At 40.6% G+C, this 18,338-nt stretch overlaps 1 protein-coding gene across 1 annotated transcript in view; it reads left to right on the top strand.

The window, feature by feature from the left end:
• Nucleotides 1-18,338, top strand: part of LOC122551928 (adenylate cyclase type 10-like) — a 187,001-nt gene that overhangs the window by 53,079 nt on the left and 115,584 nt on the right. The window contains exons 13-14 of the mRNA XM_043694498.1: nucleotides 8,262-8,433; nucleotides 8,960-9,152. Coding sequence (XP_043550433.1) covers nucleotides 8,262-8,433; nucleotides 8,960-9,152 — 365 coding nt within the window. The remainder of the gene's footprint in view (nucleotides 1-8,261; nucleotides 8,434-8,959; nucleotides 9,153-18,338) is intronic.

Below are 18,338 nucleotides of genomic sequence, written 5' to 3'. Positions count from 1 at the left end.
GAGACCGCATCGTGAGCAACGGATACAATAAATGATATTGGTGGATGTGCAGGTAAAACTTTGATGGATGTGGAAGGCTCCTTTAGGGCCTTGGATGGAGGTGAGGGAGGAGGTGTGGGCACAGGTTTTACAGTTCCTGCGGTGGCAGGGGAAAGTGGCAGGATGGGAGGGTGGGTCATAGGGGGGCGTGGACCTGACCAGGTAGTCACGGAGGGAGCAGTCTTTGCGGAAGGCGGAGAGGGGTGGGGAGGGAAATATATCCCTGGTGGTGGGGTCTGTTTGGAGGTGTTTGAGGGTAATCCTTACCTGGAATGTGGGAATCTTTTAAAGGCCAGTTATTTAGTGTTCAGGACCAGAATGTTTCTGTGAAAATAAAGAATAAGGATGTCAAGATTTGGGAATCTTGGATGACCAGAGAAATTGAGAACGAAGTCACAAAAGAAAGTAAAGCATGCATAAGGTTTAGGAAACTGAAGACAGGCAAAGCCCCCAAATAATATAAAGATAGCAGGACGGAACTCAAAGGAAATAGGAGGAATAAAATGGCCAAGAAATGTCTAGGAAAACAGGTTTAAGGAAAATCTCAAGGTGTTCTTTAGACATATATAAGGATCAAAACAGTAGCTAGGGAATAGGTAGGTTCACTCAAGGACAAAGGAGGAAATTTATGCACGGAGTTGGTGGAAATGGATGAAGTTTTTAATGAATACTTTGCATCAGTATTCCAAAGGAGAGGACATGGTGGATGATGAGTTTAGAGAAGAGTTTGTTGAATTCTCAGGCATGCCAATATAAAAAGGTGTTGGGTGTTCTGAAAAGGTCGAAGGTAGACAAGTGCCCAGGGCCTGATGGAGTCTATCCAAGAATGCTGAGGGAAGCAGGTGAGGAAATTGCTGGGGTCTTGTATGAAATGTTTGTATCCTCTTTAGTCACAGAAGCCAACAGTGTTCCTTTGTTTAAGAAGAGCAACAGAGATAATTCAGGGAATTAGAGGCTGGTGAGCCTTATGTCAGTGGTAAAGATATTATTGGAGAAAATTCTTAGGGATAGGATTTACTCATTATTCTTAGGGATAGAATTTGGACTTCTTAATGATAGACAGCATGGCTTTGTGTGGGGAAGGTCGTATCTCACAAATTTGATTGAGCTTTTTGACGAAATGACATAAATGATTGATAAGGGTAGGACAGTAGATGTCTATTTCGTAAGACCAAATTCATTTCCCTGAAAGTGGCAACACAAGTGGATAAAGTGGTCAAGAAGGAATGTTTGCCTTCATTAGTTGGAAAGTCATGTTGCAGCTGTGTAAAACATTATTTAGGCCACATTTGGAATATTGTGTACCGTTCTGATTACCACACTAGCAGAAGGATGTGGAGGAGAAAGTGAGGACTGCAGATGCTGGAGATCAGAGCTGAAAATGTGTTGCTGGAAAAGCGCAGCAGGTCAGGCTGCATCCAAGGAGCAGGACAATCGACGTTTCGGGCATGAGCCCTACTTCAGGAATTGGCTTTCATTTGAATGTCAGAGAATGAGAAGCAACCTGATAGAAGTTTACAAAATTATGCGAGGCATGTATAGAATGGATAGAATGTTTTTTGCCAAGAAAAATTGACAATTATATAGGTTGAAGGTAAAAGGGGGAAAGTTTAAAGGGATGTGAGAAGCAGTTTTTTTTTAACATAGAGGGTGGCAAGGGCCTGGAATGAGCTGCTAGAGGAAGTGGTGGAGGTGAATATAATAGCAATGTTTCAAAGACAATGTGACAGATGTATAAGTAGGCAGGGAATAGAGAGAGTCACACCACGTACAGGCAAAAGGTTTTTATTTTGGAAAGGCATCATGTGTTGGCACAATCTTAGTGGGCTGAAGGGCTTGTAATGTGCTGTAATGTTTTCTGTCCTTTGTTTATTATATTTATGTTCAGTTAGCAAACTCTGGTTTGACATACAGCTGAACTTGTATTGCGATTTCAGCCATACATCCAACCTTTTTGAAATTTAAAAAGGAAAGAATAACTTGTAGCATGAATATTTACATGAATATTTCTCCAGCTGAACTCTTCTGTGCTCAGGTGATTTAGAGACTAGTAATAATGTTTTAATATCGGGACAAGTTGACAAATGCATACTTTGAATATAATTTGTAACTGATTCTGTTCAAAAGGAAAATATTAATGGCGGCGTCAACCACCATAGCTTATGGTAAAGCTATCCCTGTAATTTTCATATTGATACTAATTTTTAATTTATAGGACCAAATTAGGATCTCCAAGAAATATTATTGAAAATAAACAGAAGAAATGATGGGATAATCTTGAAGTACCAAATTGCAAAATGCATTGGCTTCAGAACGTCACAATACAGTCATCTTGTAAATGAGCTTGGCTTAGTGTTTACAGTTATATACAGTAATTGGAAAAATAATTGAGATCCAGTGTTTGAGGTACAATCATTTTCTGCTTAATTCTATTTACTGACAACTATTTGCTGAGAAATTGCAAGAACGTTCCCATATTTCTCTATCTGTTAGAGTTCAGAAAATTAATGAATGGAAAATCATGGCTCAGTGATTAGCACTGCTGCCTCATAGCGCCAGGCACGTGGGTTCGAGTCCAGCCTCGGGCGACTGTCTGTGTGGAGTTTGCACACTCTCCCTGTGTCTGTGTGGGTTTCTTCCTGCAATCCAAAGATGGGCAGGTTAGGTGAATTGGTCATGCTAAATTGCCCATTGGTCAAAGGTAAGTATAGGATAATAGGGTAGGGAAATGGGTCTGGGTGGGTTACTCTTCGAAGGGTTGGTGTGGACCTGTTGGGCTGAAGGGCCTGTTTCCACACTGTAGGAATTCTGTAAAAATAATGGGGGATTCTTGTATGATTTCCGATATGCTTTTCCTCTAGCAAGGTTTTTTTTTACATTACATTACATTACAGTGTGGAAACAGGTCAGCCCAACAAGTCCACACCGACCCGCCGAAGCGCAACCCACCCATACCCCTACATTTGCCCCTTACCTAACACTACGGGCAATTTAGCATGGCCAATTCACCTGACCTGCACATCTTTGGACTGTGGGAGGAAACCGGAGCACCCGGAGGAAACCCACGCAGACATGGGGAGAACGTGCAAACTCCACACAGTCAGTCGCCTGAGGCGGGAGCTGAACCTGGGTCTCCAGGCGCTGTGAGGCAGCAGTGCTAACCACTGTGCCACCATGCCGCCCACCAGGTTCTGCACTTCCTGTGGATTTTGCCAGTCTTACACCAAATTTACAGCTACTGTCTAGGAGAACCTTTGTTGGAACTTCTGTGGATTATTTTGACAGTAGTTGTGTAATTTGAAAAAGGTTCTAAATTATTTGCTGGTAATAATTTAGAGGGTTTGAGTTACCCACACCATAGGACATTTTCAGAACTTTCTGGCTTGTTCCATTACTGAGCATAAATATCCATTGGCTCACATCAATGTTTGATCAGTATATAGCGAAATATGTTTTTCCAGAAGCTAAACTCAGCATTTGTTTATCTTTAAATGATTAAGAAACAAATGCGTGCTTCTAGAGAAATACTTAAAAACTCTTCAGTACTTGTAAACCTCCTTAAAAGATCTCTTTCTGTGGACCGCAGAGTAGCTGGGTGCTAGAGGAATGGATGCCTAAAGGTTAACTTATGGAGTCAAATCTTTCCAGCCCCTGAACAATATGGGAAGTGTCGCATAAGTTGGGAAAATATAGTGAAAACGGGAAATTAGATTATTGCTGTTCAGAAAAAGAAGTCCAATTTTCCACCCAAGTTGAAGAGCGAAGCAAGAATCTCACTAGTAAGCGACAACAGGTCTATATGCAAGCATCTACGTCTTATTTTATGTAATATCACCTCCTTTACTTGCAGTTTGCTATTTTCCTTGACAGTGAAGGGAAAATGGTGACAATTCAGGCTTGAATGTCAGATTGGATACCTGGCAGCTCAAACTCACGTTTGCTCTTTCAAGCATCCATTGCAGCCAGCAGTTCCCAACACGTCCCAGCTTGTTCCATGGGCAGCAACATCTTGCATCCTTCATCCGTGGAGATCAGCATCAGACGGAGGCGTCAGCATCGCCCACAATCTTGGCATATCTGTCACTCATGTACACTACAGTTCACTACTTTAATATTAGAGCACATGGACACTTTGCTTGTATTAATGATGCTGTCAGGATACATTGTGTCCAGGGACAGGCACCCACTTCATGCAGCAGAGTAGAGTGCATCTCAGGATTCTTGACTTGCTGAGCTAGTGCTCACTAACTATGCACATACATGGATTCTCTCAGCAGCTCTATCTTGCCTTTCCTTTCTTCATATTGCCACATCATTTAGAACTTACAGTCTCGTAGTACTTCAGCCTGCCTTGCTTTTTATTAGAGACATAAGGCCAGGTAGCCTGTCTGGTTTGCAAGTGATGATCATTCAAAGAGGCTGACATGTAGCTTTACAGCACTGCTGTACATCAATGTCCCACCTGCAGCATGTGTCAGCAGCTTATGCAGCAAACTTAATCAAATGGCCGTGTCTCAAAGTCTAAGGGAGTAGTCCTTAATAAAGTTGAGGAACTGTCATCAGTCAAGGAATATAACCCCAGTTAATCAAAAGCATTGTCCAATCTCTATCCAAGGGGCTTGGACATGCTCTATTAGTGTTTGAAGTGTTTAGGGTCAGGGCTTCCATGTCATTGCAGTCCAGAGAATGGGCCATAGTCAGTCCTTTGGGTCCAGTGTAATGAGACTGGGGAATCGTGGAAAGTCTGCTGGGGAGCTGCACAGAGATCAGTCAGGAATCTATTCAGTCCTCAGTCAGGGCTGTCACTCCAAGACACTTGGCGAGGGAGTCAGAGCCAGGCCGAGGGGTCTGTTCACTTATTTATCAAGGGATCTTATGAGCAGCCACTTCTAAGGTCGGCAGTTGTAGTGCTTGGAAACAACATGCTGGGAATGAGAGGAGACAATAATTGTGAAGGAGGATAACTTAACATCTAAGGGTGGAAGGGCAATAGAACATTGAAGGGCATGGGTTAGTATGGAAGGGAGGTGGCCATTGACAGTCATCACCATTCTGGCTTTGACAAGGGGTCAGTGCATCATGGAAGTTGATATTGCTAAACTGAGGGCTGGAGTACAGCAAGTAATATGTGGGGATGAAAACTTATATGAAAAAGTTTGGGTGGGAATGTGAGAAAGCTTAGAACTGAGAAAGTTGACAGGAAGTACAGCGAACAATGGGACACAAAAGATTGGGATGGGGGGCTGGTCAGCTTGATTAACAGGTTCAGCCTGTCATTCTATCTCAGAATCTTTACCTATGTTGCCTTCCACTCTCTTTTGAATCATATCAGCATAAAGGAATAAAAAATGGCTGCCACCATACCTAGAGTGCATGACGTAAGTTGTTTTTCTCTGTCTGAGGATACAGACTTTACCTGTGAGCAATGTGAGGCCCTTCAAGGGGCCCTCTGGAGCAGGTGGAACTTGAATCCGGATCCAGGAGTAGAGACACTATCACTGCTGCATTTGTACTGGCAACATTTTACTTTTGAAAACAACAGGCATCCTTACAAGTGGCGGCACGGTGGCACAGTGGTTAGCACTGCTGCCTCACAGCGCCAGAGACCCGGGTTCAATTCCAGCCTCAGGCGACTGTCTGTGTGGAGTTTGCACGTTCTCCCCGTGTCTGCGTGGGTTTCCTCCGGGTGCTCCGGTTTCCTCCCACAGTCCAAAGATGTGCAGGTCAGGTGAATTGGCCATGCTAAATTGCCCGTAGTGTTAGGTAAAGGGTAAATGTAGGGGTATGGGTGGGTTGCACTTCGGCGGGGCGGTGTGGACTTGTTGGGCCGAAGGGCCTGTTTCCACACTGTAAGTAATCTAATCTAATCTAATCTAAACTATGGGCCATAATTCACAAAGACAATCTAAGATTTTGTAGGCTGTAGAAGGGTATAGTACTGATTTCCTATCACCTTTAATTGTAAGCATTGTAATTTATTTGTAACTTATACACAATGCTACCTTTTTGGGTGATCCGTAGTAGTAGGAAGACAAGGTTTGGACAACCCTACCACATTGCTACCACAATTCACAGTGCACTTGTACCTCATTTTTCTCATTAAACTGTTCAGAGATGTTCTTACACACCTCTGGAGCAGGTGGGACTTGAATCCGGGTCCAGGGATAGAGACACTATCACTGCTGCACTTGTATTGGCAACTTTTTACTCATGACAGTGTCAGCATCAAAAATATATTGGAGGACATTCACTGCCACACATCCCTCTTTACAGCAGGAGAAGGTGGCATATAACAGGTGGCAACAGCATAAACTGGAGGAGGGAAAGTGCACCTGCATGAATAAGCACAGTGAAGGAGACCATGCTGGCCGTCATGGGAAGGGATTCATTGCAACTGCAGGCACTGTCGGCACTGGAGAGATTGATAATGAGGGTGTCTCTGTAACTAATCCTTCTTCCATCACCCCACAGTTTCCTCTTTCTCACAAGCTGCAGACGGTGTTAGCATGCACGTCGTTTTTCTTATCCCTCTTGTTCCTTTCTCATTTCAGATGCCTCAGAGTAATTACCTTCCCAGGCAACATAGGACAGGAAGGATAGCAGTGAAGGTGAAGTGACATCATTCAATTCTGCATTCTCAGCCACCAATTCAGAACTGACACTGTGTATTTTAGTTGCTAGGATAGAGGCAGGATCCACTTGGGTGAGAGAGGGGGCACAAATGTGCACGAATCAGAGCAGAAGGAAAGGACAGATCAGATGCCAGAAATCGAGGTCACATGTTTGTCTGCTGAAGGTGAGTCAGAGAAGGATTTTGAAGGGGCCTGCTACAAAAGCAGGCTGATGAGAACTGGAAAGCTTGTTAGAAAACCCGCATGCAATCCCTAGGGCAATAGGGAAGTCTTGCATTAACTGGGTACTAACTCTTGATCAGACATTGGAGTACATTCTTCCAACATGTCTGCATACCTGTGGAACCCACAGCCTGTGATGGATGATATCTAAGCTTTCATTGCAGCACAAACAGCTTCCATCATTGTTCCGAGAGCTCAGACTGCAACCATTGTGACTGTGAATACTACTATTCAGCAGGGTTCCTAGGGTGGTTCAGCACCTAGCATTGCCTCAGCAGATAGCAATTCTTGTAATACCAACCTATTGTCATACTATTACAACTTCTAGCCATGTTATTGGAATACCAACAGGGAGGTAAATCTGCTGCCATTACCTGCTTTGACCTACATGAGTCTCCAGACTTACAGTAATCTGGTTGACTTTTAACTGTCCCCTGGCCTAGTCAGCAATGCCTATATCCTGTGGAGGAATTGGCAAAAAGGGAAGGTGTGGTTGAGGTAAATGTACCAGTCATGAATTATTTAATCACAGAACGTAACCCAAAGTAGGCTTATCAAAATTGTAGCCTCCATTTGTCTTCTTCTTGCTTGACTTCCTCTTGCACACTTGCCTCTTCTTCTCCACGTACCTTCTCTTTCTCAGCTTCTTGTTTAATAGATGCTGGCATTGACTATTTTTTCATAAAGGCCAGTTGTGTAGCCTGCAACATACTTCACATGCTCAGTCGACTACTACAGAGCTCTTCCAGAATCATCCGGATAGCAGAACATTTCTCCAGGATACCAATGAGGTACTCCAGAATGTTCCTTTTTGTTCTTAAGTCACCTGTCATTTTCCTTCCTTCACATTTGAAAACCCAAGCTTTTCCAATCTCAAATCAATCCTGTGAAGCTAAGATTTTTTCTCTGTGTCATCTCCAGGCCTGAGTGAGCATCCTGATGATGTTTAAAATGTTTATTCATATCACCATGTCTAATTTAATTGAATTCATGCCAAATGATTGGCCCAATTATGTATTTTATTCATTTTTGTTGAATTAACTACATGCTGAAAAACATTAACAGCAACAGAAGGGAAATATTTACAAATATATTGGCTTCTCTACGACACTAGGTTGATATTAACATTTTATCTGCAGTTAATTTCTTGGGATACTTTTCATTCAACTGCCTTGACTTCGCAGAAATCCCATTTGTTCACAAAAGTCGTGTTTCTGTCAAACTTCCAAAAAGGTAAAGCGGTGGAGTGGGATACGTTCTCAGGAAATTCTTGGTAATGAGTAATTAGAAAATAGGAACAGTTAATTTCCAGTTTTTAAGTTGGACCTCGAGATCAATTTGTGTGTATTTGATTTGATTTTTTTTAAGGCCGTGACAAAGAGATGAAGATTTTTCAAAAGGCCCTGAAAAGGTTTAGCTCATTAAAAGCCCGTCGTTCTGCTGACTGTTGCCAGGTTATTATGTTTGAGGGAATGGTTGGGTATGGAAAAAGCAGACTGCTAGCTGAAATTATCCACACCTCACAAGCAGAAGGGATGAGGTATGTATTTTAATTATAATTTTGTAATTATATTTAGACCCAAGTATATTAAATAATAAATCAGTAGTTTATTAATATCCGCTAAAGAACACCCCAGAAATTGGGGTAGGAAAGTGAAGTTTAGGACACAGTTAGATCAGCTGCAATCTTATGAATGGTGAAGCAAGACTAAGGAGCTGAATGGTCAAGGAGATACTCCTGGTCCTGTTCCTTATGCCCTTAATTATTGCAAGTAATTATTTTGGTTTCCCAATAATAATGCTGTATTTATTTTCTAAAGCTGTTTCTGGCAGTTAATTGGGCAATAAGATGTAGCTGAGATACAGGGGTAAAAGCAGTACAGTAAAAGCACGTTGATGATAGGAAAGAGATGCCAACTATAGTTATTCTGGCATCTACCCTCTCACAATTTGGTGTCAATTAAAATTACCCTTTCAGATTCTGTAAATAAGGGAATGGATGTCCTTTATGCATCAAGCTATAATGAAATGTTAATAGTCAGTTTTTGATTTTATCTCTGATGCAGAGTCATACCATTTGAACTGGGGAAAATGGATATCACAGAGCCCTATTATACTATCCAAACTATGATGGCTCTGCTACTGCAGGTGAACCACTGCAAAAGTTACGTAGAACGAGAAAGGGTTTTACTTACCAAGATAACAAAACATGAATTAATAGAAGATCTATGCCTTTTAAATGAACTTCTTTTTGTAAAGGTACTGAAACAACTAATCTTTCTTTTGTAATAATTAGCAAAATGTGCTTTTACACTTATGATTGTAGTTGAGGACTAGAAGATCAATAGCTGTGTACTGTCCTTGAAATTGCTCTACTAAAATAGCCCTCTTATCAGAATACAGAGCTGCAGATGCCATTTAGGGATTCCACTTCTGTGTCAGGATTGAATAAATAATTTTAGTAATATAAATATGAAAAGCTGGCAAACCCGTGCCACTTTCTGAACATGAAATGTAGAAAGACTCAATTTTATTCAATGTCCTTTAATTATCCATGAACAATTTGCAAAAATTAATCACTGTTGACAACATTATTTCTTGATTATATAATCAATGATATTGGACACCAATAATAAACATGTTCGCAGAGAAACTTAACAGAATACTGTTGCAGGTTGTACACAGCCAATGATTAATGCTTAGACATAATGATCTAGAGAAAGTATGTATTACTTTCATTAACGGATACTTCACCTCTTTAGATGGGTTCCTGCATTTCACTAAAACTCTGGCATGGCTGCTATTCATTTTTGTCATTCATTAGGTAAAACATTCATTTGTGCAGTAACAAATTGAGGCTGACAAATACAACTACGATATGCTATGATGGAAAAGGAAGGCAGCTTTGTATGCTGTAATCAATAGTTAATGCAGCTAAATTGGTTGTTTAGCTCACACAAGCATGATCTATTTAAATTGTTGTGATATGCAATCATAAGTAGGATAGTTCAAGATGCACTTAACTAAGAAGTTCCATAACCACTTGCTTGGACAGAAGTGTATAATAGTACAATCTGTTTTTATCTATTTATTAATATCTTAGTTGTTTACAAAACACCCATAAATTTGATACTTATTTGATTATTTGTTCCAAAGATTAATGAATAATCATCATAATTTGTTTTTGTTAACAGTCAGAACAATGATATAATTATAAGTATAGTTTATGCATAACCCAGGTGCATACAATATCACATTCACATGCATGGAAATATTTAACATCATTTTTACAATATTTTTATGAACTTTTTTAGAACAATACTTTCTTGATAAAAGCAACTTATGTGTTAACAATAAGGTTTCCATAAATATTGCAGCTGTAATATAAGTTGTGGTAGCAACTGAACATTAAAAAAAAGACTGCCTATGTTCTATAAATTCATTAAACTGGATACTGGGGAGATCAAAACTTTGATTCAATCCTGCATGAAATCAAATGATTTCAGTGAGGAGGATACTACAATGCTATAATTTTCTTCAGATGACAGAGGAGGAAATGGTTCACTGTCTTTGTTTCCAAGTTGCTCTGATAAGATTCTGGTGGACTCTCTTTAATCACCTGTCCTCATGTTTCCTTCTTTGGATTTGTGGTAGTATTTTGTCACAAATCTAGTCCTTTTTTTTCTAAAAGCTATTCCTTGGCTCAAGGAGACTCTGTCTTTAATTTTTTTTCAGGGGGCAATAAACCGGGCCGGACTGTGAGCAGTCTGGTTTGGTACAGAGATGAAAAGGATTTTGAGAGGCCTTTTGTTTGTATGTGAACAAATGAGACTTCAGGCCAAAGTGGTCATGCTTAGAAGTGAGCTGTATAATGATAGGGGATTGATCAGCTCTTTAGCTAGCTGAGCTGAGCAGCTTTAGTTTGGTTTTGAACTGGGAAATTCAACAGGGAGCTGTGTGGAAACTCTCTCTCTTTTCTGCCCTTCAGCTTCAACCGAAAAGCATGTGTTCCATTTATACTGGTTTTTAAAGGGAGTTTGCTTATTGAGACTGTTGTGTATATTTGGAACAGTATAATTAACTCTAGTTGGATAGGCTGAGTTCTGTAGGTGTTCCTTATTCTGTTCTTTGTGTTTCATTGTGTAATGTTGTGAATAAATTTTTGTCTGTTTTAAAATCTAGTAGTCGACCTAGCTATCTTACTCCGTGTAATTTTCACTGTACACTTACTGAAACAAATTGCTAAGTTAGTTCTAAGGCTGCCTGCTTAAGAATGTTTTGAGTGGTCTGGCCAAGTCCATAACAGATTGAGGGCTCTTTGTGGGATTTTAAACAGTGAGTGGTAGATGCTAGTGTCTTTATTTCGGGTGTTGTTTTGGTTGGGTAGACAAAACTTGGGATAGTAATGGCTCTTTCAGTTACCAAAAGTTTTCTGGAAGTGGATGCGGTGACTTTGGAAGTTTTGCAAAAAATGAAAAACACCAAGTTGTAAGAATTCGCAGAGAGGCTGGAATTGGAACTGCCTGCTTCTGTGTGCAAAGGAGAGATAAATACAGCAGTAGCTCAGTATTTAAACTTGCTGGAGAAACTATCAGAATCTCTGGAGATGGCAAGAATTCAACTGCAAATGAAGCAGCTTGAGTTGGAGGCGAGAGATAAGGAAAGGGCAGCAGAAATGAAACAGTTTGAGTTATGATTAGAAGCAGAAGAAAGGGAAAAAGAGAGAGTAGCAGGAGAGAGGGAAAAAGAGAGAGCAGAGAAAAAGAGAGCACTTTTGAACTTCAAAAACTGACACTTAAAAAGGAAAGTCAGCTGAAAAGACTGGAGATAAAGGCTTGAGGGTAGGCTGAGTGAGGAAGAGAATGAAGTTGAGCAAGCCCCTGCTGGTTAGAAGCCTAATGAGAAACTGTTAAAGTATGTTCAAGCATTGCTTACATTTGATGAAAAGGATGTGGAAGTCTTTTTCATCTCATTTGAAAAGGTGGCTAAACAAATGCAGTGACCAGTGGCAATATGGGTTTTGTTAATCCAAACAAAACTTGTAGATAGGGCAAGTGAAGTGTTCACATCCCTATCAGAGGAGGACTCTGGGGAGTAAGAGGACATGAGAAAAGCCATTTTAAGTGCATATGACCTTATACCAGAAGCCGATAGACAACGTTTCAGGAATATAAGGAGGGAACATGGTCAAACTTATCTTGAATTTGAAAGGGTCAAACAGAGTAATTTCGATAGATGGATAAGAGCTTAAAAAAATCGAGCAAACCTATGATGCCCTTAGAGAGGTAATTATTTTGGAGGTATTCAAAAATTCACTGCCTAAACTAATGCGAAATGATGTGGAAGAGCAGAGAATTAAAACAGCAAGGTTAGCAGCTGAAGTAGCTGATGATTATGAGCTGGTTCATAAAACACAGTTTGACTTCGAGAATCAATTTCTATTCATGAGGGATAGAAATTGCGGCAAAGAGAAATCCTCACGTGGAAAGGGAAAGGTAGATCTCAGTGAAGGTCATGATGAGAACTTACCACAGGGTAAAAAAGAAACCCTTGAGGGGGGACATAGAAGTCAAAAAGCTCCGATGTTTTCAGTATAGTAAAGTGGGCCACACAAAATGACAGTGTTGGCAGACTAGGAGAAAGCCAGATGTCGAAAAACCAGACAAGCCTGGAAGTTTTGTTGGACCAGACTCAAAAGGAAAGTTAGACAGCTGCCTCAAAGTATACAAGATGTTCAGAGGTTGATTAAGGAGGAAGTGCCAGATATGCTTAAAAAATATACATGCAAGGGTAGAGTTTATTTACATAGGCCAGGAGTAGCAGGTAAGGAGGTTACAATATTAAGGGACACAGGATTTCTCAGTCTGAAATGCTGAAGGATGAGGAAATATGTGCTCCTGAGAGACTATTGCCAGAGAAGGTACTGGTATCAAGAATTCATGATGAGAGAAAAATTGGTCAGTTATGTAAAGTGAGGCTAGAGAGTCCAGAGAAGAATGGAGAATTTGTGGAAGCAGTACTAGACAAACTCTCAGCTCCAGGAATACAGTGTGTCCTTGCAAATGATATAGCTGATTCACTGGTAGGCATACTGCCTACTCTAGTTGAAGAGCCAGTAGAGACGCAGGCAACAGAAGAAATGGAGAATGTTATCCAGGAAATTTCCCTGATTGTGTGATCACAAGATCACAGAGGCACAAGTTGAAGCAGGAGGGACCAAAAGGCACAGATAAGGAAGCTGATGTAGTGTTACCGGAACTTTCTTTGATCAGGTAAGTGGAACAGAGAAGGAGAAAATAGGTAAACATGCCAGTATTTTTAGCTCTGCTAAACTGATTTAATTACAGCAGAAAGATGAGTAAAAACAGTTATATCAAAAGGCATTTACAAAGAAATAAAGTGAATGCATTCCTGTGTGTTATTACTTAACAAATAATGTCTTAATGAGGAAATGGAGACTAGCACACATTCAAGCAGATGAGACATGGGCAGAGATTAATCAAATTGTTTTGCCAGTACGCTATAGAAAGGAGGTGTTGCGAGTGGTGCATGAGTTACCACTTGGAGGTCATTTAGGGGTGAGGAAAACACAGGCTAAAATATAATGACATTTTTACTGGCCTGAACTACACAAAGATATGGTTGAATTTTGCCAAACGTGTCATTCGTGTAAGTTAATCAGAAAACCACAGGCAGTAATAAAACTTGCACCTTTATTACCTTTTCCAGCATTTGAGGAACACTTCACAAGCGTCTTTAATGATTGTGTAGGTCCTCTACCTTAAACAAAAAGGGGGAATAAGTATTAACAATAATGGATGTGTCAACTAGATTTCCAGAGGCAATCCTATTACGCAACATCACAGCTAAAAGGGTTGGAGAAGAATTACTTTACTTTTTTTTATGAGATACAGACTACCAATTGGTATCCAGTCAGATCAAGGATCAAACTTCCTATCCAAACTATTCAAGGATGTTATGGATAACTTGGGAATAAAGCAGTTCAAATCTACTGCGCATCATCCAAAATCATAAGGAGCGCTGGAGAGATGCCATCAAACACTGAATACCATGTTGAGGGCTTATGGTCAGGATTATCCAGATGATTGGGATAAGGGAGTTCTGTTTGTACTTTTTGCGATCAGACATGCACTGAGTGAATCGACCAAATTCAGTCCATTTGAATTAATTTTTGGGCATGAAGTAAAAGGATTGTTAAAACTGATTAAGGGGAAATTAATAAGTTAGAATTCAGATACTGCCCTTTTGGACTATGTGTTAAATTTTAGAGATTGATGGAATAGTGCTGGAGAGTTGGCTGGACAGCATTTAAAAGTATTACAGAAAACAATGAAATAGGAAGCAGATAAGAAATCACAAATTTGCAATTTTGCAATTGGGGATAAGGTATTGGTGTTACTTCCAGTAACAGATGAGCCTTTAAAAGCAAGGTTTAGTGGGACCTTATCAAATTGAGGTGAACTACTTGATAAGGACTTCACACTGGAAGAAATCTCAGTGTGTCATGTGAATATGCTCAAAAGGTATTTTGATAGGGAAGGAAAGCAAGAGGAGAAGGTGTTAATGATTACAGCACAGAAGGAAGAACCAAGTTCAGAGGATTCTGAATTGGACATTCCTTAAATCAAATTGGACAATGAGAAAGTTGTCAAACATTGGGATAACTTGCTGAGTTACCTTCCACAAGAAAATCGAAATGACCTATAAAAGTTATTACTATCACATGGGGAGATATGCAGAAATAAACGGGGAAATACTAACTTAATTGTGCATGATGTAGATATATGAGATGCTGTTCCAATTAAGCAACAGCCTTGTACACATAACCCTCTAAAGTTGGCACAGGTTCAGAAGGAGATAGAGTGCATGATCCAAGATGGCACAATCGAAGTGAGTTACAGTGACTGGAGCTCACCCATAGTCATGGTGCCAAAGCCAGATGGTACCCAACGGTTATGTGTGGACTATCGCAAAGTCTATGCTGTTACAAAGACTGATACATATCCAATTACATGGTTGGAGGACTGTGTCAAAAAAGTGGGACAAGCAACTTATATTTCTAAGTTGGTCTTGCTCAGAGGCTACTGGCAAGTACCTCTGTCAGAGAGAGCAAAGACAATTTCAGCTTTCATAAGGCCAAATGGACTATATCAGTTCAAAGTCATGCCATTTGGTATGAAAAACGCTCCAGCCACATTTCAGAGACTGACTAGTAAGGTTATTGCCAGATTACCCAACTGTGTGGTTTATATTGATGACCTGGAGATTTTTAGTCACTCATGGAAGGAACATTTACAGCAATTATCGGACTTGTTCAATTGACTTCGGAAGGCAGGCTTGGTGGTAAACCTAGCTAAAAGTGAATTTGCCAAAGCCCAAGTCACCTTCCTGGGCCATGTTATGGGACATGGACAAATGGCCCCACAAGATGCCAAAACAAAAGTAATTGGGGAATGTCCCACACAGTCGATGAAAAAAGCAGTACTACAGTTCCTGGGGTTGAGTGCATTTTACCGAAAGTTTGTGCCAAACTTTAGCAGTGTGGCTACTCCACTCACCAAATTGTTAAAGAAGGGCAAGAAGTTACAGTGGACAGCGAACTGTCAAGAAGCATTTGACGGCCTAAAAACTGTGTTAATCACTGCCCCAGTAATAGCCACAGCACATTACACGAAGCCTTTCAAGGTGGCTATACTGCCAGTGATGTGGGTGTCAATGTGGTGTTCCTGCAGGAGGATGACGAGGGAATAGAAAGACCCATCGGGTTTTTTTCCAGGAAGATGAATGTTTAACAACAGAAATATTCAACAGTGGAGAAAGAGACTTGAAGCTTGGTGTTGGCATTACAACATTTCAGTGTTTATGTTATCAGCAATGCATCTGAGACAATCGAATACACTGATCACAACCCATTGACATTTGTGGAAAAATGTAAGGACAACAATGCCAGACTGTTTAGATGGAGCTTGTTGTTGCAGCCATTCAATTTGATAATTGTGCATGTGGCAGGTTGCGAAAATGAGATTGCTGATGTGTTATTGAAACTTGAATGAGATAAGGAGGTGTTTAGTGTTGGGTATACCGTGGCCTGAATATGCTTGTGGTTGCGCATAGAGTCATAGAGATGTGCAGTATGGAAACAGACCCTTCGGTCCAACCTGTCCATGCCGACCAGACATCCCAACCCAATCTAGTCCCACCTGCCAGCACCCGGCCCATACCACTCCAAACCCTTCCTATTCATATACCCATCCAAATGCCTCTTAAATGTTGCAATTGTACCAGCCTCCACCACATCCTCTGGCAGCTCATTCCATACATGTACCACCCTCTGCGTGGAAAAGTTGCCCCTTAGGTCTTTCCCGTCTCACCCTAAACCTATGCCCTCTAGTTCTGGACTCCCCAACCCCAGGGAAAAGACTTTGCCTATTTATCCTATCCATGCCCCTCATAATTTTGTAAACCTCTATAAGGTCACCCTTCAGCCTCCGATGTTGCATGTTTATCATTAGCACAGTGTATATGTGTGTTTAAACTACTAACCGGGGTTTTGAATGGTTAAAAATGAAACCATCTTTTGGTATTGAAGGTTCATTTTTTTAAGGGGGGAGGTGTCACAAAGGTAGTCCTTTGTTTTCTAAAAGCCATTCCCTGTAAGAGGATTTTGAGAGGCCTTTTGTTTATATGTAAACAGATAAGACTTCAGGCCAATGTGGTCATGCTTTAGAAGTGAAAGGGGAGTGGTCAGCTCTTTAGCTAGCTGAGCTGAGCAGTTTTAGTTCAGTCTTGAACTGGGAACTGTGTGGAAACTCTCTCTCTTTTCTGCCCTTCAGCTTCAACCTGTAAGCATCTGTTTCATTTATTCTGTGTTTTAAAGGGAGTTTGCTAATTGTGTGTATTTGGAAGAGCATAATTAAGTCTAGTTGGATAGGCTACATTCTAAAGGGTTTCTTTATTCTGTTCTTTGTGTTTCATTGTGTAATTTTGTGAATAAAGGTTTTGTCTGTTTTAAAATCTAGTAGTTAAATCACCTATCTTACTCTGGGTAATTTTCATTCTCCACCTATGAAAACAAATTGCAAAGTTAGCTCAAGGGCTGCCTGCTTAAACATGTTTTGAGTGGTCTGGCCTAGTCCATAATAAATTGATGTTCCTGAAAACTCAGTTGCTTCTTTCAAAGAGAATCAATCCTTTCTTGAAGAAGATAAATAGGAAATGTTATCTACTTATTTTACAAAATGATGATATGATTGAATTTTACATTCAATTTGAAGGAAAGGGGAGTGGATCTGAGACAATGTTTAAAATTTAAGGAAGGGCAATTGTGAAGGCATGAAAGAGGAGCTGGCCAAAATACATTGTCAAGTTAGGTTAAAGGATATTTAAATGGAGATGCAAAGACAGATATTTTAGGAATATTTTAGAATACATTGAATAGATACTTTGGAACAAGTAAGAAAAATTCCAATGCACTGACCCACCATCCGTGGTAAACCAGAAAGGGTAATGACAATATTAAAGTTAAAGAAAAAGCATACACTAGTGCAGACATGTAGCTAGTCAGAAAATGGACACAATATAAAGAACAGGTAAAAACAAGGACTGCAGATGCTCGAAACCAGATTCTGGATTAGAGTGGTGCTGGAAAAGCTCAATAATGAGCTTGGATACAGAGACGGGTAGCATTAGAAATAGAAAAAGATATTTGGCAAAGAAACATCCAAATGAACACGTCTCAGGTGTGGCAACACATGCTTTTCTCCATTGACAGGTTGGCAATCCTTATGGAGAACTACGTTCAGCAGACTACTCATTGGAAGCATAATTTGTACATTGACCTATATTATATCAGATTGGTCATGAGTTCTGTTGCAGCATTCCTTATTCACTTCTTAGTTACTCTTTGCTGTTTTTTATATTTTGGATTAGAGTGGTGCTGGAAAAACACAGCAGTTCAGGCAGCATCCGAGGAGCATGAAAATCGACATTTCGGGCAAAAGCCCTTCATCAGGAATAGAGGCAGTGTGCCTGCAGGGTGGAGAGATAAATGAGAGGAGGGTGGGGGTGGGGAGAAAGTAGTATATAGTACAATAGGTGAATGGGGGTGGGGATGAAGGTGATAGGTCAGGGAGGAGGGTGGAGGAAGGTAGCAAAGAGTACCAGTTCCACCACAGAACACACCAGATGGCCTCCTTCTTTAGAGACCGCAATTTCCCTTCCCACGTGATTAAAGATGCTCTCCAACGCATCTTGTTTACATCCCGCACCTCCGCCCTCAGACCCCACCCCTTCAACTGTAACAAGGACAGAATGCCCCTGGTGCTCACCTTCCACCCTACCAACCTTCGTATAAACCAAATCATCTGACAACATTTCCGCCACCTCCAAACAGACCACACCACCAGAGATATATTTCCCTCCCCA

Source organism: Chiloscyllium plagiosum, chromosome 7 (genome assembly GCF_004010195.1).
Source record: "Chiloscyllium plagiosum isolate BGI_BamShark_2017 chromosome 7, ASM401019v2, whole genome shotgun sequence".
NCBI classification, from domain to species: Eukaryota; Metazoa; Chordata; class Chondrichthyes; order Orectolobiformes; family Hemiscylliidae; genus Chiloscyllium; species Chiloscyllium plagiosum.
This window is presented reverse-complemented; position numbering and strand designations above follow the sequence as displayed.